General features: G+C 41.2%; 1 protein-coding gene across 1 annotated transcript; it reads right to left on the bottom strand.

The window, feature by feature from the left end:
* Nucleotides 1–1,750: 1,750 nt before the first annotated feature.
* Nucleotides 1,751–13,399, bottom strand: slc25a4 (solute carrier family 25 member 4). The gene is made up of 4 exons (XM_003221629.4): nucleotides 13,177–13,399; nucleotides 7,473–7,959; nucleotides 4,683–4,823; nucleotides 1,751–2,238 (listed from the first exon to the last, which is right to left on the bottom strand). Exons 1-4 carry the CDS (start codon nucleotides 13,285–13,287, stop codon nucleotides 2,081–2,083), a joined length of 897 nt encoding a protein of 298 aa, XP_003221677.1. The 5' UTR covers nucleotides 13,288–13,399; the 3' UTR covers nucleotides 1,751–2,080.
* Nucleotides 13,400–18,418: the final 5,019 nt, after the last annotated feature.

The raw sequence follows: 18,418 nt of genomic DNA, 5'->3' as shown, positions 1-18,418 counted from the left end.
TCCTTTTAGTTTTCCTTTAAGTCTTTATATAAGAAACAATATTTTCTCCATGAACAGCCATTCTTTATCATGTTTTGTACTTAATATCTTGTTTTCTTGAATTACATTCTTGTTCTTTTCAGAATGAGTATTTAGTCAAATACTACAAAAGAAATCCCTATACAGTGTTCCCTCACTTATCACGGGTGTTCTGTTCCAGGACCACCCACGAAAAGTGAAAATCCGCCAAGTAGAGATGCTATATTTGTGTTGTTTACAATCTCACTAACAAGTAGCATCTCTGTCTCCTCCTCTTCTCAAGTACTCACAAACACTGTAGTATGACTGCTAGGGTACTGTGTAATTAACCCCCTTCCAAGTCAGGACCTGATCCTATTCAGATACCTTAGTTCTGTCTACTTCTAACTCCTAATAATTAACATTGAGAGGTCTAAAATGGCTTTGATTTTGTCTTTTTTATACGTCCAGATGAAACGTGGTAAAACCCAGAAAAGGGAATAACTTTGAAAATTGTATCCAGTTAGCATGAAGGATTTCAATTAATTCCCAGCAGAACTAGCTAATGAAAGCAGTCCCTCCGCCCCAATCAAAATTAAGGAATTATTTCCCCCCAAAAAATATTGAAGAAATCAATGAAAAATGGGATTAAAATGTGAGAAAATATTCTTCACCATGTCTAGGGCTACATCTTGAGATGCTCCCATTCCTGTTGTAGGTAAAGCATTTCTTGAAGATGAAGTAGCAGATAGGCTTAATTCCCTGCAGTGGTCTGTATCCAAACACCACTGACAACAGCAGCAAGTGAAGTGCCACATGTATGACTCACATTTTCCTAGCTAGAACTTAAAAATAACTTGCTCAGAATCATTTGTTGATTCTGATTCATTAACATTTTCAATGTAAAATTTATAATTTTAATAGTTAATGCTAATATAAAATATTTGAATCAAGAAGTGTTCTTTACGTGAGCAGTTAATTTGAAGTGTCATTAATTTTGGTTGTGTTTAGTCATTTAAAATGTTTCATTTCATTATTAGATAATTGTTTATAATTTACTTGGCAAATTGTAAACAATTTTTAAATAAACAGTTTAACATTGATGCCAATATTTGCAAACTCTAGATTTGTGTTGCCGACTACTTTCCAAAATGTTTCAGGGATTCTTCCCACTATAGAGCATAACAACCTCTTGATACATTTCTCATTAGCCATTTCCTCTATTTAAGTACCCATCAAATCTTTTATTTTTTATTCTTTCAATTTGTTTCGCTATGCCTCACAATAATCACTGCCGGTGGGAGTAGTGTCTCTGAAAAAAAAAAAGAACATCTGAATCCAAATGATGAAAGGAAACATCTGCTTTGACAAATGAGAAGTGATTTCCCTCTCTGTAAAGGACTGGCTGTATCAGGAAGCCAAGTGAGGAACCTACCTCAGATGATGGATACTGAGGCCCCTTCTACACTGCCATATAACCCAGTTCAAAGCTGATAATCTGGATTTTATATGACAGTGTAGAAGGGGCCTAAGAGCTGGTGGTGTTCAGATATTTGTGGGTGGAGATCATATAATGTTCCAAATTTGCTTGCACAAATGTGAGACAATCCATCTTTTTAGCAAGCTCTTGTATCATATTGAAAAAGATGAGTTATTTGTGAAAAGCTTAAATATGAAATATAAATCCACATATCACAGGTCTTGAAGCTACCTCAGGTTAAACACAAAGGATTTGTCATAAAAGAAGCAAGTGTGAGATTTCACTCAAAGAGTATTTATTGAATTCACATTTTAGTTGTTTAAATATTGTGTAATAAGCCACTTCCAAGAAATGCACGTAAAACATAAGAATATATTACTGATCTTTGTCAAATATTTATATATACATAGAGGCCTCTCCAATCTTCCATACGAAAGTGTTTTGATTGTGAGCGAATGAACAACCGTTGACCTATCTTACAAGACAGCAGACCTGATCTCTCAACTGGATGTGACCCATGTAGCCACCTCTGTTTCCCTAGGAAATATTTAGTTGCCTGTTAAAACCATATGTAGATTACAGAAAGAGAACATCTGACTTCTCTTAGACATATTTCTTGATCTCATCATATAATACTAATACAAAAGCCCCACCCATGCCTCTCAACACATTGGACCAGGCGCCTTTGAAGAAAGCCTTGCCTCCTTCATCCTTTGCTATCTTCTTCCAGCAGTCGATTGTGCCCTTGTACATGATATCCGCTGTGAAAGACAACATGTGCAGGTAAAGCATACTGTATCCAAATGTCTTACTTAGAGAAGAAAAACAGGGCAAAGAAACTCAAAATGTCCTATTCAGAAGCCAAGCATTAGAGAAATGGATTGTAGTCTCATTCCCTCAATGACTTGCTTTGCTTTTCTTGCCACTGCTACCCTGGACAAAATACAACTACTATACTAGCATAGTATACTAACAAGATACTAGCCCCAAAAGCAACTTTCCTAAACTCTGGAAGAAAGACTGGAATGCTGCTCTTTGGTCTATAATTGCTCCAATAGAAGGAGAAGCAAGGGAGTTTAAATGGCTTTTAACCTTTGTCCTGTTTAACCTTGGTAATAATTTAAATCACTTCCAAGGAAGATCCTATTTAATTTTTAGTGGAATATGTTGGACAGTATTCTACATCAGCTACTTAGTTAAGTGTCCTTATCCAAGTAATCTCTATGTGTCCACTCCGTCAAGAATGATGGAAATGTCAGTCATCATTAGCTTATACTCCAATCACTTTCAATTAACCCCATTTTCCCCAAGGAGCTGATGCCTGGTAAAGTAAGTAGAAGCCAAGTAATCATTGTGGCAATAATATCACTACTGTAAAAATTGTAAAAACTGAATAGTTACCTAGATTTACACACCCATAATTGCATTCTTAACTAAAAAGCTGCTGTACCTGAACAATATAACCTGGTCATGTCCATTGTTTTTGTTGAGTATTTTTTTATTGAGTTTTAACACTGCTGTTTTATACTCTTTATTTTTCTATAGAATTGTGTTTTTATCTGGGTTTTTATATTTAACTATGTTTTTATTTTAATTGTGTTTTTATTCTGACAGATTTTTTGTATTGTGTCTGTGGGCATTCTGTCCCATATGTAAGCTGGCCTGAGTGCCTTTGGGGAGATGGTAGCAGGGTATAAGAATAAAGTTGTTGTTATTGTTATTATTATATTGTTTAATACAAACTCACTACATAGTTTTCATTAGAAGGGTAGTACCTAATAAGCAATTACACTAGAACTGCTTTCAGAGTAATTTTCCATTAACAAAATTGGATCCTTTACATTGATATCCAGATCGTTCTTCCATTTTCAGATCTACACAAACTCTTCAAATTCTCTAGTCATTAACCTCTGTGATTACATTCAGAGAAAAGTAAAATAATGAGAGAAAAAGACAGAGTATGATATATGGATGGTGTGATTTTTAATATGGTATGTAATGTTTTTAAATGTTTAATATGTCTATTGTGTTCTAGCGTATTGTTATTGCTTGTGGTTTATACTGTTTTAACTGTTCTAATTTGCCTTTTGTTTGTATTGCTATATTGTGTGTTGAGGCCCTTCGGGAGATGCTAGCGGGGTACAAATAAAGTTTAATAATAATAATAATACAGTAGAGTCTCACTAATCCAAGCCTCTGGATTATCCAAGCCATTTTTGTAGTCAGTGTTTTCAATATATCGTGATATTTTGGTACTAAATTCATAAAGACAGTAATTACAACATAACATTACTGTGTATTGAACTACTTTTTCTGTCAAATTTGTTGTGTAACATGATGTTTTGGTGCTTAATTTGTAAAATCATAACCTAATTTGATGTTTAATAGGTTTTCCTTAATCCCTCCTTATTATCCAAGGTATTCACTTATACAAGCTTCTGCCAGCCTGTTTAGCTTGGATAAGTGAGACTCTACTGTAATATGTTTTAATTTTAATTTAATTTTAATTTTTTAGAATTGTATGTGTTTTAAGGCATTGGATAATTGCCTCTATGTAAGCCACCTTGAATCTCCTTCAGGATAGAGAAAGACAGGATATAAATAGAGTAAATAAATAAATAAATATGTATAGTACCTGCAAAATAAGATGGTTCTTCTTTGATTTCCAAGGTGTCTATAAAGTTTCTTTACCATTGTAAAGAGACTTTAAATTTAAAATGGTAAAGAGATTTTATGGAGACCTGTATATCTCGTTTTCCCCCAAACGGAACTCATAAACTGCTATTACAATAGTCATAGCATATACTGTAATTAGAAGTAAAACCGTTAGTATTCACAATATCTTAAACCTTTTTTTAGGAAAAAAAGGTAATAAATTGAATTTTATCAGTCTGTTTCTAAGTACAGGCAGTCCCAGACTTACAAATGACTCCTAGTTAAGAATGGGGCACAGACAGCAAAACGAACACCACAGGGGTGTTAACCTTTCCCTATGCTATGCAAATCTATATACATACATACATACATTTGACTGGGGTTACACTTCCTACAGAACCTATCGCATTCATAATTTGGGAACTGCCTGTATAGAATTGTATTGTATGCCAAAAATAGATCTGTTCCAATGAAGGGAAGATAGCTAGGTTAAGTCTTATTTTCTCTGGGTCTGTTTACACACTATAGAAAGGAGGGGTTACTTTCTTACCTCCTTTCCTGCCAGACTGCATCATCATTCTACGTCGGACCGTGTCAAAGGGGTAGGAGACCAATCCTGCCACTGCAGTAACAGTCTGGGCTATCATCCAGCTTACAATGATGTGCACATTCTTTGGATCAGGAAGCATACCTGTCATCGAGAGGAGATTGTCCAAAATTGTAAGGAAGAGGTGAAGGAGAGGGGGAAGAAAAAATCATCATCACCACCAAACACCAACACCTTAAATCAATAAATAGTTTTCTAAGATCTACAGAGATACTCGATGGAATGCCTTAGTAAGCGAGAGTCCAAAAGTGGCAGGTTAAAACCAGGAACATCAATCCATGGCTGATACCAAATGAGACACTCCTTCTTTGGAGGTTTATAAGCAAAGACTGGCCATTTTTGGGGGGTGCTTTGAATGCGATTTCCTGCTTCTTGGCAGGGGGTTGGATTGGACGGCCCATGAGGTTTCTTCCAACTCTTATGATTCTATGACCTCCTCCTGGGCACACAGAAGACTGGGCAACTTGGAAGGTGTTGAACAGACTGCGCTCTGACACAAGATGCAGAGCCAACCTTAAGAAATGTAGCCACAAAGTGGAGTCCACAACATGTGAGTGTGGAGAAGAGCAAACCACAGACCACCTATTACAATGCAGCTTGAGCCCTGCCACATGCACAATGGAGGACCTTCTAACAGCAACACCAGAGGAACTCCAAGTGGCCAGATACTGGGCAAAAGACATTTAGTATATTGCCAAGTTTGTGTTTTTAATTACATTACAACTATACCCTCAGTTCACTTCTGATACGATAAATAAACAAACCACCCCTATTAATGTTCCTATTAATTCAGGCCACACAGAATTCAGGCACCTAATTTAGCAATGGCAGAACTTCAGATTAATGTCACAGTGTTTGGAAAGCAGAACAAACTGATTTCTGGAAGTCTCTGATAGGCAATTAGAAATCCACTACTTTAATACTGCATGCATCCTTCAAGAAGCTCATAGAAGTTAATCAAGCTTTTCTAATGGAAATATGAATTAGGCTTCGAAGAAAAATTGAATTGGACCATAGGTCATCAACCACCATTCTATACCTTCTTAAGTAGAAGTAAAACACACCGAACTCAATGGAGCTTTTATTTAAGATAAAGGTAAAGGTTTCCCCTTACATTAAGTCTAGTCGGGTCCAATTCTGGAGGTGGGTGCTCGTCTCTATTTCTAAACCGAAGAGCTGACATTGTCCAAAGACACCTCCAAGGTCATGTGGCCAGCATGACTGCATCGAGCGCAGTTACCTTCCCGCCAGAGCGGTACCTATTGATCTACTCACATTTGCATGTTTTTGAATTTTTAGGTTGGCAAAAGCTGGGGCTAACAGTGGGAGCTCCCCCTGCTCCCCAATTCAAACCACCAACCTTTTGGTCAGCAAGTCCAGCAGCTCAGTGGTTTAACCTGCTGTGCTACTGGGGGGGGGGTTGTTTAGTGTACGCTTAAGCATCATTTTGCTGAAGATAATTGCTAGCTTCCCTTGGACAACTGCTAATGATGTTGCTCTCTAAAAAGACCTCTTAGCCAGTAAGCAAATATGAAGACGTATGGGAAAAATATAAAACACCTGATTATAAACAAACTAAAATTCTTCTTTAAAATAATTCTAAAACCACAATTTGTTTTAAAGTTGAAAACAACTAAAGATGGTCAGAACAGCCACCTCTAATTTTGAGAAGACCAAGCAAAACAGCACGGTCTCTGCTACCGACTGAAGATTTCCTTCTGATCTGGAGCCAGATCTCCATGGTGATGCTACAAAAAAGGCTGTCCTAGGCCCCTTCTACACTGTCATATAATCCAGATTATCAAAGCAGATAATCCACATTATCTGCTTCAATCTGGATTATATGTCCACAATGCCATATAATCCAGTTCAAAGCATATAATCTGGATTTTATATGTAGAAGGGGGCCTAGCTTGCCTTCAAGAAGTGGTGATAGGTACAAGCAATAATGTCACCACTGTTTGAATGATGATAGGAAGCCTGTAAAAAAGAATAGAGGTGGGCTAGTGTATTCAGCTAATAGGCAAGATCAAAATTCCAAATTGCTCCATTTCCTGAACAGATTGGATTGGTAACTAAAAAGATAGGTGACTCATCAATGTTCTCCTTTTAAGCCTATTGACTTTGAAATCAAAGAATATTTCAAAGGCCACATTACATTAGCTCTTTACACGATGAGTCATTTTTCACATAAACCTTCAAAAATGGATGAGAAGAATAATGGATATTTAAGAGAAAAGGGAAGAAAACTCTGGTTCAATCTTGATTCTGAATAGATACCAAGCTTTCAAGCCACAGAAATACCACTCTGGAGGTCCATGTGAATATATTTAATACCCGTGGCACAGCGGCTTAAACCGCTGAGCTGCTGAACTTGCTGACTGAAAGGTCAACGGTTCCAATCTGGGGAGTGGGGTGAGCTCCCGCTGTTAGCCCCAGCTTCTGCCAACCTAAACGTTCAAAAACATGCAAACGTGAGTAGATCAATAGGTACTGCTCCGGTGGGAAGGTAACGCTACTCCATGCAGTCATGATGGCTGCGTGACTTTGGAGGTGTCCACGGACAACGCTGGCTCTTCGGTTTAGAAATGGAGATGAGCACCAACCCCCAGAGTCAGACACGACTAGACTTAATGTCAGGGGAAAACCTTTACTATTTGACAAAGTAGGGGGGAGGCAGTGTTTTGCCACTTCCGAGACCTCTATAAAAATCACCAGATGTCCCTTGCTTACCCTTAGCTGTGTCATAGATGCCAAAATATGCTGCTCTGTAGATAATGATGCCCTGGACTGAGACATTGAATCCCAAGTAGAGACCTTTGAGGCCATCGGATTTGTAGATCTTGGCAATACAGTTGCCCAGCCCAGTGAACTGCCTCTCGCTCGCGCCTTTGCCCACATCAGCCGCTAGCCTGGTCCTGGCAAAATCCAGAGGGTAAACGAAGCAGAGAGAGGTTGCCCCTGCAGCACCCCCAGAGGCCAGGTTGCCAGCAAAGTAGCGCCAGAACTGCTTGTGCTTATCCACGCCCCCAAGGAAGATCTGCTTGTACTTGTCCTTGAAAGCAAAGTTGAGGGCCTGGGTGGGGAAGTACCGGATGACATTGGCCAGGTTGCCTCTCCAGAAGGAAATGATGCCTTGCTCTTTGGGGATCCTTACCACACAGTCCATGATCCCTTTGTACTGGTTTGCAGCTGTGATCTGTTGGCTGGCATGCTGGACCTGTTTGAAGGTAGAAGAGCAAAGAAGGATGGGGACGGGAAAAGAAGAATCATGAGAACCATGCCAATTATGTGCAGTACTTCAATGGAAAGGAACAACCATTTCTACTATTGCAGTGGTTCTCAACCTGTGGGCCGTGACCCACCAAATAGAAATCCAGTCCGTGAACATCCTTCCTCTTTATTTATTTTATTTCCGCTCCTTTCTGCAGAGCTGACCATTGCATTGGCTAAATCACATCCGCTCTGGATTATTAAATATGGTTTTCTGTGGGCAAGTGTTAGTTAATTTTTTAACTAATTTATAGTGTATTGTACTGTTTTTATATGTCTGTTTTATTGTAAGCCGCCCTGAGTCCCCTGTTGGGTGAGAAGGGCGGGATATAAATATTGTAATAAATAAATAAATAAATAAAATAAATAAGTGGATGGTGACTACTCGATGGCATATGTTCTTTATCAGAAACTAGAGATGATGTGGTCTATTCAGTACAATTTTCCAAATCAGCACCAAAAATAACTAAACCAAATCTAAAGTTGACCAAAAACTGATTCGTAATCCTTTTGGTACTAATTTTGGAGAGTGGTCCCCAGTCATGTGGTCCCTGGTCAAAGTGGACCATGGTCAAAAAAAGGTTGGGAATCACTGTGCTACTGCAACTGCAGCCTTATTGCTACCAAAGAGATTAACACAGGACAAACTCACAGCAGTCACACAGAATGCCCAACTATGGTAGCTACTTGAGCATCAGAACTGAATAGTTTATTTTCCCTCATCAAGATAATCATTATCTCCCAATCATATAAAATGTTTGTAACTTACATTGCAATTTAATTTCCATTATTCACCCTAAACCTTTAATTACACTATGCAACAAAATTTGAAAAAAGAATTATGTTCATTGTGTTGTCAAAAATCAAGACAGTAAATAAAGAACAATGCTCAGAAGACACGGGAATTCCAGACAAGAAACAACCAGGGCCAATTAACACCTCTCAAGAAAGGATTCCCCCAGGTAGGAAGCACCCAGGCTTTGAAGCTGCAAGGCTGTTCAATGCTAATCCAGATGGCCAATTGCAATATTCACACTTGCCTCAGGCAGACAAGAGTTCTTTCTCCCATCCAGGACTTTCCATAGATATATAAACCCCACTTGACTAGTTTCCAACAGACCTTACAACCTCTGAGGATGTCTGCCATAGATGCAGGTGAAATGTCAGGAGAAAATGCTTCTGGAACATAGCCATACAGCCCAAAAAACTCACAGCAACCCATTATGTTCCTTGTTTAAAAGTGTTATTTCCTGTTTAGTTGTGCGGTACTTACTTTGAAAGTAGTTGTTATACTCCAGAAACTTTGTTTTTGTGGCAGCCACAAACTATGTCGAATTGATGTGTTGTAGAAGGCTTTCATGGCCGGAAACACTGGGTTGTTGTGAGTTTTCCAGGCTATATGGCCATATTCCAGAGAGAACATGAATGCTTCTGGAACATGGTCATGCAGCTTGGGAAACTCACAACAACCCTATGTCAAATTGGTTGAAACTCTATGAAATATTCATTGAAAAACCATAGCAACATGTGCTGCAGGATGTCACGCAAACACAAAGTTGAATAAACCTTTTCCTTGTTTTTATGACAGAACTGATTGGGAATTACATTTATAACTTGGGAACAAAAATGGTGTTACATAGTGTTATCTTGAATTCACAACATAAAAAGGAACAATGCTGTTTTCTTCCATCTATGTTGCCTTCCAAAGAAAAGTCCTTTGGTTGACCTCTGTTCACTACACCACTAACACTGGTGGAAAAACACATCTGTATACTAAGCCAGTTAAATATTCTTGGTCTAGAATCGAAATTCAAGTCCTTACTGCGTAAGTCTAATCTGTCGCTTTCATCCGGAGCTACCTTACTGTGAGGATAAAATGGGGAAGAATGGAGCTATGCACTCAAACACATTAAAGGAAAGCCAGTATTTAAATCTAACTAACAACCCACAATTTTCTAAAATAGATGTGCAAATATCAGTTTAAATTATTTGATTAACAATGTATACTTTTCAGTTTGCTGAAGCAGTTTATAGAGGGGATTACAACTCAGATCACAGCCCAAATCCTCACTTGGCCATGGAAGCCATTTGGATGACCTTGGGCAAGTCACTTTCATAGGACCCTTGTACATTGCCATATAATCCAGATTATCAAAGTAGATAATCAACTCTATCTGCTTTGAACTGGATTATATGAGTCTGCACTGCCATATAATGCAATCCAAAGCAGATAATCTGTGGTTTAAAAAAATTTTTGGAAGTGTAGAAGGAGCCTGAGAGCCCTTCCACACAGCCATATAACCCAGAATATCAAGGGAATATTTGCAATATTTGAACGGGAATATATGGCAGTGTGGACTCAGATAACCCAGTTCAAGGCAGATATTGTGGGATTTCCTGTCTTGATATTCTGGGTTATATGGCTGTGTGGAAAGGTCCTAAGTTTCTGAACAAATCCACTCTGAACAAATCTTGGCCAGAAACCCTTATGATGGGTCTGCTTTAGGATTATTATAAATCAGAAACAACTCAAAGCCAAATAATAAATGGGGCCCAATACCCTAAATCAGAGATCCTCAAAGTAAGGTGCACCAGCCAAATGTGGCCCTTCAAGGTCATTGACCCAACCCGCACCCCAAACATTAGACTTAGGGTCAGGCCGGTCAGCATAAATCTGAAACAACTCGAAGGCACACAATAACAACAACCCTAATTAACTTGACTATATCATCAGCCAAAAGCAGGCCCACACTTCCCATTGAAATAGTGCTAAGTTTATGTCAGTTCAAGTTGTTTTTCATTTTCAATGTTGAATTGTTCTTTCATGGTTTTTTTTTTTTTTTGCACTCCTAATAAGATATTAGATAAGGTGCCCCGGTGGCAAAGTGTGTTAAAGCACTGAGCTGCTGAACGTGCAGACCGAAAGGTCCCAGGTTCAAATCCTGGGAGCAGAGTGAGCACCTGCTGTTAGCTCCAGCTCCTGCCAACCTAGCAGTTCAAAAACATGCCAATGTGAGTAGATCAATAGGTATCGCTCCAGCGGGAAGGTAACGGTACTCCATGCAGTCATGCCGGCCACATGACCTTGGAGGTGTCTACGGACAACGCCGGCTCTTCGGCTTAGAAATGGAGATGAGCACCAACCCCCAGAGTCAGACATGACTGGACTTAACATCAGGGGAAACCTTTACCTTTAGTAAGATATATGGAGTGAGCATAGGAATTTGTTCATGATTTTTTCAAACTATAGTTTGGTCCACCAACAGTCAAGGGACCGTGAACTGGTCCTTGGTTTAAAAAGTTCAAGGACCCTTGCCCTAAAGGTATCCGCTCTTATCTGATCTTGGAAGCTAAGCCCTGTTTAGCAGACAAACAATAAACACCTGGTATTGTAAGATATATTTAATGGCCCTTCCACACAGCTATATAACCCCAAATATCAAGGCAGATAATCCACAATATCTGCTTTGAACTGGAAGCCCTTCCACACAGTAGTATAAAATACACATTGAATTGGATTATATGGCAATGTGGCGCCATATAATCCAGTTCAGATATTGTGGATTATCTGCCTTGATATTTTGGGTTATATGGCTGTGAGCTATACGACATGGGGAGCTAGAGTTGACAGACGGGAGCTCACCCTGCTCCCCGGACTGAAACAGCCGACCTTTTGGTCAGCAGTCCTGCCGGCACAGGGGTTTAATCCACTGCACCACAGGGGCTCCCGCAATGCCAGATAATCCGGGATAAACAGAAAACCTGGGATCAGATCCTGGAATAAAGGGCCCGTCTGGAAGGGCCCTGAGTCCACACCACCATATAGTCCAGTTCAATATGGATTTCATATAACTGTGTGGAAGGGGCCTCAGAAGGAGGAAATTGGCAAAACCAAATATGAGTATTCCTTGCCCGAGAAAACCCGACCAAATCCACAGCATTGCCCTAAGTAAGCGGGAAGACACATATATACCCTTTAGAGTTGAGCAATAAATCCAAGGGTACATATACAGTATAACCATGAAAGCAATGGGGTTTGTTCCAAAACTTGGTGTGCATCTACACTGTAGCATGAATGCAGTGTGACACCACTTGAAATGCCATGGCTTTATGCTATGGGAGCTTGGGGGCGGATTTTTTTTGTACTGGTGAAGTCCCAACAGCAAGGAAGGCTGAAGACCTTGTAAAACTAAAACTTCCATGATCTCATAGTATTGAAAGTGGTGTCAAACAGCATTCATTCTGCATTGTAGACATAGCCCTTCCAGACAGACATATAACCCAGAATATCAAGGCAGAAAATCCCCCAATATCTGCTTTGGAATGGATTATTTGAGTCCACACTATCATATACAGTAGAGTCTCACTTATCCAACATAAACGGGCTGGCAGAATGTTGGATAAGCAAATATGTTGGCTAATAAGGAGGGATTAAGGAAAAGCCTATTAAACATGAAATTAGGTTATGATTTTACAAATTAAGTACCAAAACATCATGTTATACAACAAATTTGACAGAAAAAGTAGTTCAATATGCAGTAATGCTACATAGTAATTACTGTATTTCTGAATTTAGCACCAAAATATCACGATGTATTGAAAACATTGACTACAAAAATGCGTTGGATAATCCAGAACGTTGGATAAGTGAGACTCTACTGTATTCAAATTCAAAGCAGATATTGTGGGACTTCCTGCCTTAACATTCTGGATTATGTGGCTGTGTGGAAGGGGCCTCAGTCCACTTTATCCCAGCCCTGTGCTATAATGAGAGCGGGGTGTGTGTGTGTGTGTTTGTGCTGTGCTAATCTTGTGTAACCAGACCTGCCCAAGTGGAGTTTCCATATTTAGACACTTGACGCCTGTGCCCACCTGACTCTATGCATTCCTGCCCCAAGTCTCAAGTCAGGGCTCTACCAAGTTATAGTTCCACCAGAGAGAAACCCTTTGCCTTCCAAAGGCAGCCCGGAATTCACCTGGAAGGGGATTCAATCCCTTTGGAAGGGCAACGCCGCTATGGACCAACCTGTTGCTCCTTTCCGTTGGGAAGCCTATGCGCTTCTCTTGCAGAGTGTAGCCAAGAGGCGCGCGCCAGGCACGTGCCTCGTTTTCCCGGGGAAAAAGACACCTTCCCGCCACCTGACTTACTTACTGACTGACTTACCTGGAGTAGAAGCTTCACCCTCTCGATCGGCGCCACCGCCGTTTTGGAGATGGCAGCGGCGATCCCGCCGGCCAAAAAGTCCTTCAGGAAGCTGAGCGCTTGGTCACCCATGCTGTCGGGTTGTTTTGTTGGGTTAGTTGCTTGCAAAACCAAAGAGGCCCCTTCCCCACCCAGCAGCGCCCCTGGACTCAACCAAAGCGACCTCCAAATGGACGGGGCTCCGCTTTCCGCGGCTATTTATACCCCCCGTGGCGCCCTGGGTCTCGCGAGAAGGGGGACCACCAATGCGTTTGGAGGGCAGCGGGGCAGCATTGCTATGACCCTGCTCTTCTTCCCATCAGGGCGCAAGGGCAAAAGAAAGTTATCTCCTCCGGCCTGCCTCCCTGCAATGGGGCACGGCATGTGCTCCTGCGTTTATTAATAGCCCTGGGAGGAGGGGAGGGCTGGGAAAGAGAGCGCTTGGGGGCAAAGAAAGAGGCAGAAGCTCTTGAGCAGCCATCCAGGAATGCCTAGATGAAAAGGGCTTCCTTCTTCTGGGTTTAGCAGTGAGTTGCTCCTACTGTTAAAGCAGGGACAAGAATAGTCCATCCTCCATGCAGCCTGGGCCGAGCGGTATCCTTAACCCAGGATGGCCCTGGAAAGGAACCTCAACTCAACCCAAACAATCTCCTACATCAATAGTTCCCAACATTTGCTCCTCTGGGAGTTGAAGTCCCAAACACCTGGAGGACCCAAGGTTGGGAACCACTTGGATGCTCCCTGCACTGGAAAGGGCTGTCTATATCACACACATCACATAAAATAACATCATACATCACACAAAGACATACCCATTGTCTGTAAACAGTCCTGGGTCATGGCACTTTCAACTTTAAATATTCCTATGATGGGCCAAACGCCTGGTTCCACAGCCAGGTCTTTAGGTAAAGGTTTCCCCTGACGTTAAGTCCAGTCGTGACTGACTCTGGGGGTTGGTGCTTATCTCCATGTCTAAGGCGAAGAGCCAGCGTTGTCCGTAGACATCTCCAGGTCATGTGGCCAGCATGACTGCATGGAGCAGCGTTACCTTCCCGCCGGAGCGGTACCTATTGATCTATTCACATTTGCATGTTTTCAAACTGCTAGGTTGGCAGGAGCTGGGGCTAACAGCAGGTGCTCATTCCGCTCCCGGGATTTGAACCTGGCACCTTTTGGTCCGCAAGTTCAGCAGCTCAGCGCTTTAACACACTGTGCCACTAGGGGCCCCAACCCTAACCCTTTACCTTTACCTATGGTGGACCGAATGCCTGGTTCCACATCCAGGTCTTTAGCTGTCTCCTAAAGGTCAAGAAGGAGGGGGCCAATCTGATCTCACTCAGGAGAGTTACACAGCTGTGGGGCCACCACCGAAAAGGCCTTGTCCCTCGTCCTCACCAGCTGCACCTGTGAGGCCGGTGGGGCCAAGAGCAGGACCTCCCTGGAAGATCTTAATCTACAAACTGGTTCATAGAGGGAGATATGTTCAGACAGGTACGTTGGACCAGAGCTGTTTAAGGACAGTGTTTCTCAACCTTGGGGTTGGGACCCCTGGGAGAGGTCGCGAAGGGAGGTGTCAGAGGGGTTGCCAAAGACCATCAGAAAACACATATTTCTGCTGTTCATAGGAACCCCTTTGGCAGAGAAGGCTGGATGTTGGTGAACTATAACTCCAAAACTCAAGGTCAATGCCACCAAACTCTTCCAGTATTTTCTGTTGGTCATGGGAGTTCTGTGTGCCAAGTTTGGTTCAATTCCATTGTTGATGGAGTTCAGAATGCTCTTTGATTGTAGGTGAGCTATAAATCCCAGCAATTACAACTCCCAAATGACAAAATCAATCCCCCCCGGCCAACCCCACCAGTATTCAAATTTGGGCGTATTGGGTATTTAGTCCAAATTTGGGCCAGTGAATGAAAATACATCCTACATATCAGATACGTACATTACGATTCATAAAAAGTAGCAAAATTACAGTTATGAAGTAGCAACGAAAATAATGTTATGGTTGGGAATCACCGCAACATGAGGAACTGTATTTAGGGGTTGTGGCATTCAGAAGGTTGAGAACCACTATATTATGTGGTAGTATAAACTCATGTAATCCAGTTCAAGGGACCTGGTGGCACAGTGCGTTAAAGTGCTGAGCTGCTGAACTTGCGGACCAAAAGGTGCCAGGTTCAGATCCCGGGAGCGGAATGAGCGTCCACTGCCAACCTAGCAGTTCGAAAACATGCAAATGTGAGTAGATCAATAGGTACCACTCTAGCAGGAAGATAACGGCGCTCCATGCAGTCATGCCAGCCACATGACCTTGGAGGTGTCTTAGGACAACACCGGCTCTTCGGCTTAGAAATGGAGATGAGCACCAAACCCCAGAGTCAGACATGACTGGACTTAACGTCAGGGGAAAACCTTTACCTTTACCTAATCCAGTTCAAAGCAGATAATATGGATTATCTGCTTTGATTATCTGGATTACATGGCAGTGTAGAAGGGACCTAAGAAGATTTTCTCCCCTGTCCTTACCAAATGTTCCTGTCATGGTGGTGGGGCAGAAAGAAAGCCCTTTCTGCAGATCTTGAAAACTGGGCAAAGTCACTGCAGCTTGGCACAAGAGCTTGCCAGAAAAAGTAAGAATCCATCTTCTGCAGTCTGAAACCTGTGAGGGAAGTCAATAAAATTCCTAATATATGAATGGCGCAGCGGTGTTGATCTTAACAACAAAGTAGCAAGATCTCCCCGCTACCTTTAAATTTTTTATGGGTGGAAATTTTTGGCTGGTGTTTTATGTCATTGCAGATTAAAAGATGATGCGGGAAACATTCTCACTTCTCACTGAGGGATAAAAGGTCCTTCTCATGGGGCTACCCTTAGAACACTTTTTAAGGGACAAGAAGTCCTGGATTTGCAAATACCTTACATATTTAACCCATCTATCTCAGCCTTGCTGTTGACAGTCGTAAATATTGGATTTACACAGCTGTCTATGAAAAATCGATGTTCTGCCAGTAAATGATAAATGGGAATCTAAATGATAATGAGGATGCATCTACATTGCAGAATTAATGCATTTTGTCATGGCTCAGTGCTATGGAATCCTGAGATTTGTAGTTTGGTGAGACACCGGATCAAGAGACCTTGTAAAACTACAACCCCTATGATTCCATAGCATTGAGCCATGGTAGTCAAAGTGGTGTCAAACTACATTAATTCTACAATGGAGATCCACCCTAAGATGAATATGTTGTCTTCTTTAAGGTACCAGTCCTAAACTGTAAGTGTTGTGTAGTTTCTTTAAAATTCAACTGAGAAGGCTTTTCAATTGTCAACAAGTTCTCTCTCTGGATGTCAGCAGCAAGAATCAATTCTCTTCATGGCTGTCACTTGCAAGGACAGCCTTTACATATGATGGGGACACAAATGTCACAAGGGGGTGGGCAGGAGGCTGGAGGAGGGCTCCAGGAGCACATGATTAGGAAACGGAAAGTTCGTAATCCAAAATGTGAAACGGGAGCACAGGAGGTACTTGGAGAGAGTGTGACATGCTTGCGAACTGACATCATCAGTCTTGTGAGCGTACTAAAATACACACACATCCTGACCTGTCTTATTTGCTGGACTGGCATTTTCATATTAAAGGCTAAAGCTATAGTCTTGTGTACACTATAGGGCAGTGTTTCGCAACCTGGGTGTCGGGACGCCTGAGAGGGTCACAAGGAGGGTGTCAAAGGGGTTGCAAAACCCATCTGAAAACACACATTTGGATGGTCTTAGGAACCCATTTGGCAAAGAAGGATATATTATTATTATTATTATTATTATTATTATTATTATTATTATTATTATTATTTCATTCTTGTATCCCGCCACCATCTCCCTGAAGAGACTCAGGGTGGATCACAGATGGCACAAGGTGCCTAAAAACAACATAAAAGTGAACACAGTATAAAATGCAATAAAATAAAACACATGCAACATATAAAACACCAATTCAGACTCAATCAAGCTGCAGGCCTCTAACTGTGGTGATAAATTACTGAAAATCTCTCTGCCTGTCATGGGGGTTCTGTGTGGAAAGTTTGACTCAATTCTCTCATTGGTGGTGTTTAGAGAGCTCATTGATTGTAGGTAAACTATAAATCCCAGCAACTACAACTCCCAAATGTCAAGATCTATTTTCCCCAAACTCCACCAGTGTTCACATTTGGGCATATTGAGTATTTGTGCCAAATGGTCCAGTGAATGAAAATACATCCTGAATATCAGATATTTACATTATGATTCATAACAGTAGCAAAATGACAGTTATAAAGTAGCAATGAAAATAATTTTATGTTTGGGGATCACCACAACATGAAGAACTGTATTAAGGGGCTGTGGCAGTAGGAAGGTTGAGAACCACTGCTGTAGGGAGTAAACTCTACAGAACAATGTATATGGCGTATAGTATTCTGTGATACATAGCACTTCTGTGATACATAGCACTTTCTCCTATAAAACTATGGCAAAAATGCACAAATGACAACTGACCTCAAATGACACAACTTCTTTGGGCATTTGAGAGCCGCATAGAATCAAAGAGTTGAAATAGACCACAAAGGCTATCCAGTCCAACCCATGCCATGGAAGAACAGATGTTTAGAAATCATCAAGAGTAGCTTTTCATAGCATAAAGTATAAGTAAAATTACCTGCAATAGGTATACATATTGATTCAAGGAAATTAGCTGATTGCCTACTCATGAAGCTAGGGCACTTGGTGGCCTCCATGCCAGTGATGGGGCAAATCTGCTCTGGGCTGCAGTATGAACTTTAAAGGTTCTATCCAAAGTGATGATTTAAAACCTGGAGCAAATCGCCTCCCCACTGACATGGGAAACCACCAGGTCTCATGGTCATGAAGGTCACAAATGCAGGGGCCCTCTACACAGCCATATAACCAAACTATCAAGGCAGGAATTCCCACAAAATCTGCTTTGAACTGGAATATATGGCAGTGTGGACTCAGATAACCCAGTTCAAAGCAGATATTGTAGGATTTTCTGCCTTGATATTCTGGGTTATATAGCTGTGTGGAAGGGCCCTTTGATGAACTGTCAAGTTCCTGCAACCTCCCCCCAATAAGCAAATACCCACAGTTGTTCAGGTGAGCATGAAATTGCCATGAATATTCAGCCCTCCACATTTGCTTGGGTTAGGACTTCTGTGAAAGTGAAAAACCGCAA

This window comes from Anolis carolinensis, chromosome 5 (assembly GCF_035594765.1).
Source record: "Anolis carolinensis isolate JA03-04 chromosome 5, rAnoCar3.1.pri, whole genome shotgun sequence".
Taxonomy (NCBI): domain Eukaryota; kingdom Metazoa; phylum Chordata; class Lepidosauria; order Squamata; family Dactyloidae; genus Anolis; species Anolis carolinensis.
Note: the sequence above shows the minus strand (reverse complement) of the source record. Positions and strands in the feature narration are given on the sequence as shown.

Coding starts and splice junctions, on each gene's coding strand:
- slc25a4 (XM_003221629.4), bottom strand. CDS start 13,287: ATGGGTGACCAAGCGCTCAGCTTCCTGAAGGACTTTTTGGCCGGCGGG. Junction 4,824..7,472: donor CATCTATGACACAGCTAAGG/GTAAGCAAGGGA, acceptor TCTCGATGACAG/GTATGCTTCCTGATCCAAAG. Junction 2,239..4,682: donor GCAGTCTGGCAGGAAAGGAG/GTAAGAAAGTAA, acceptor TGTCTTTCACAG/CGGATATCATGTACAAGGGC.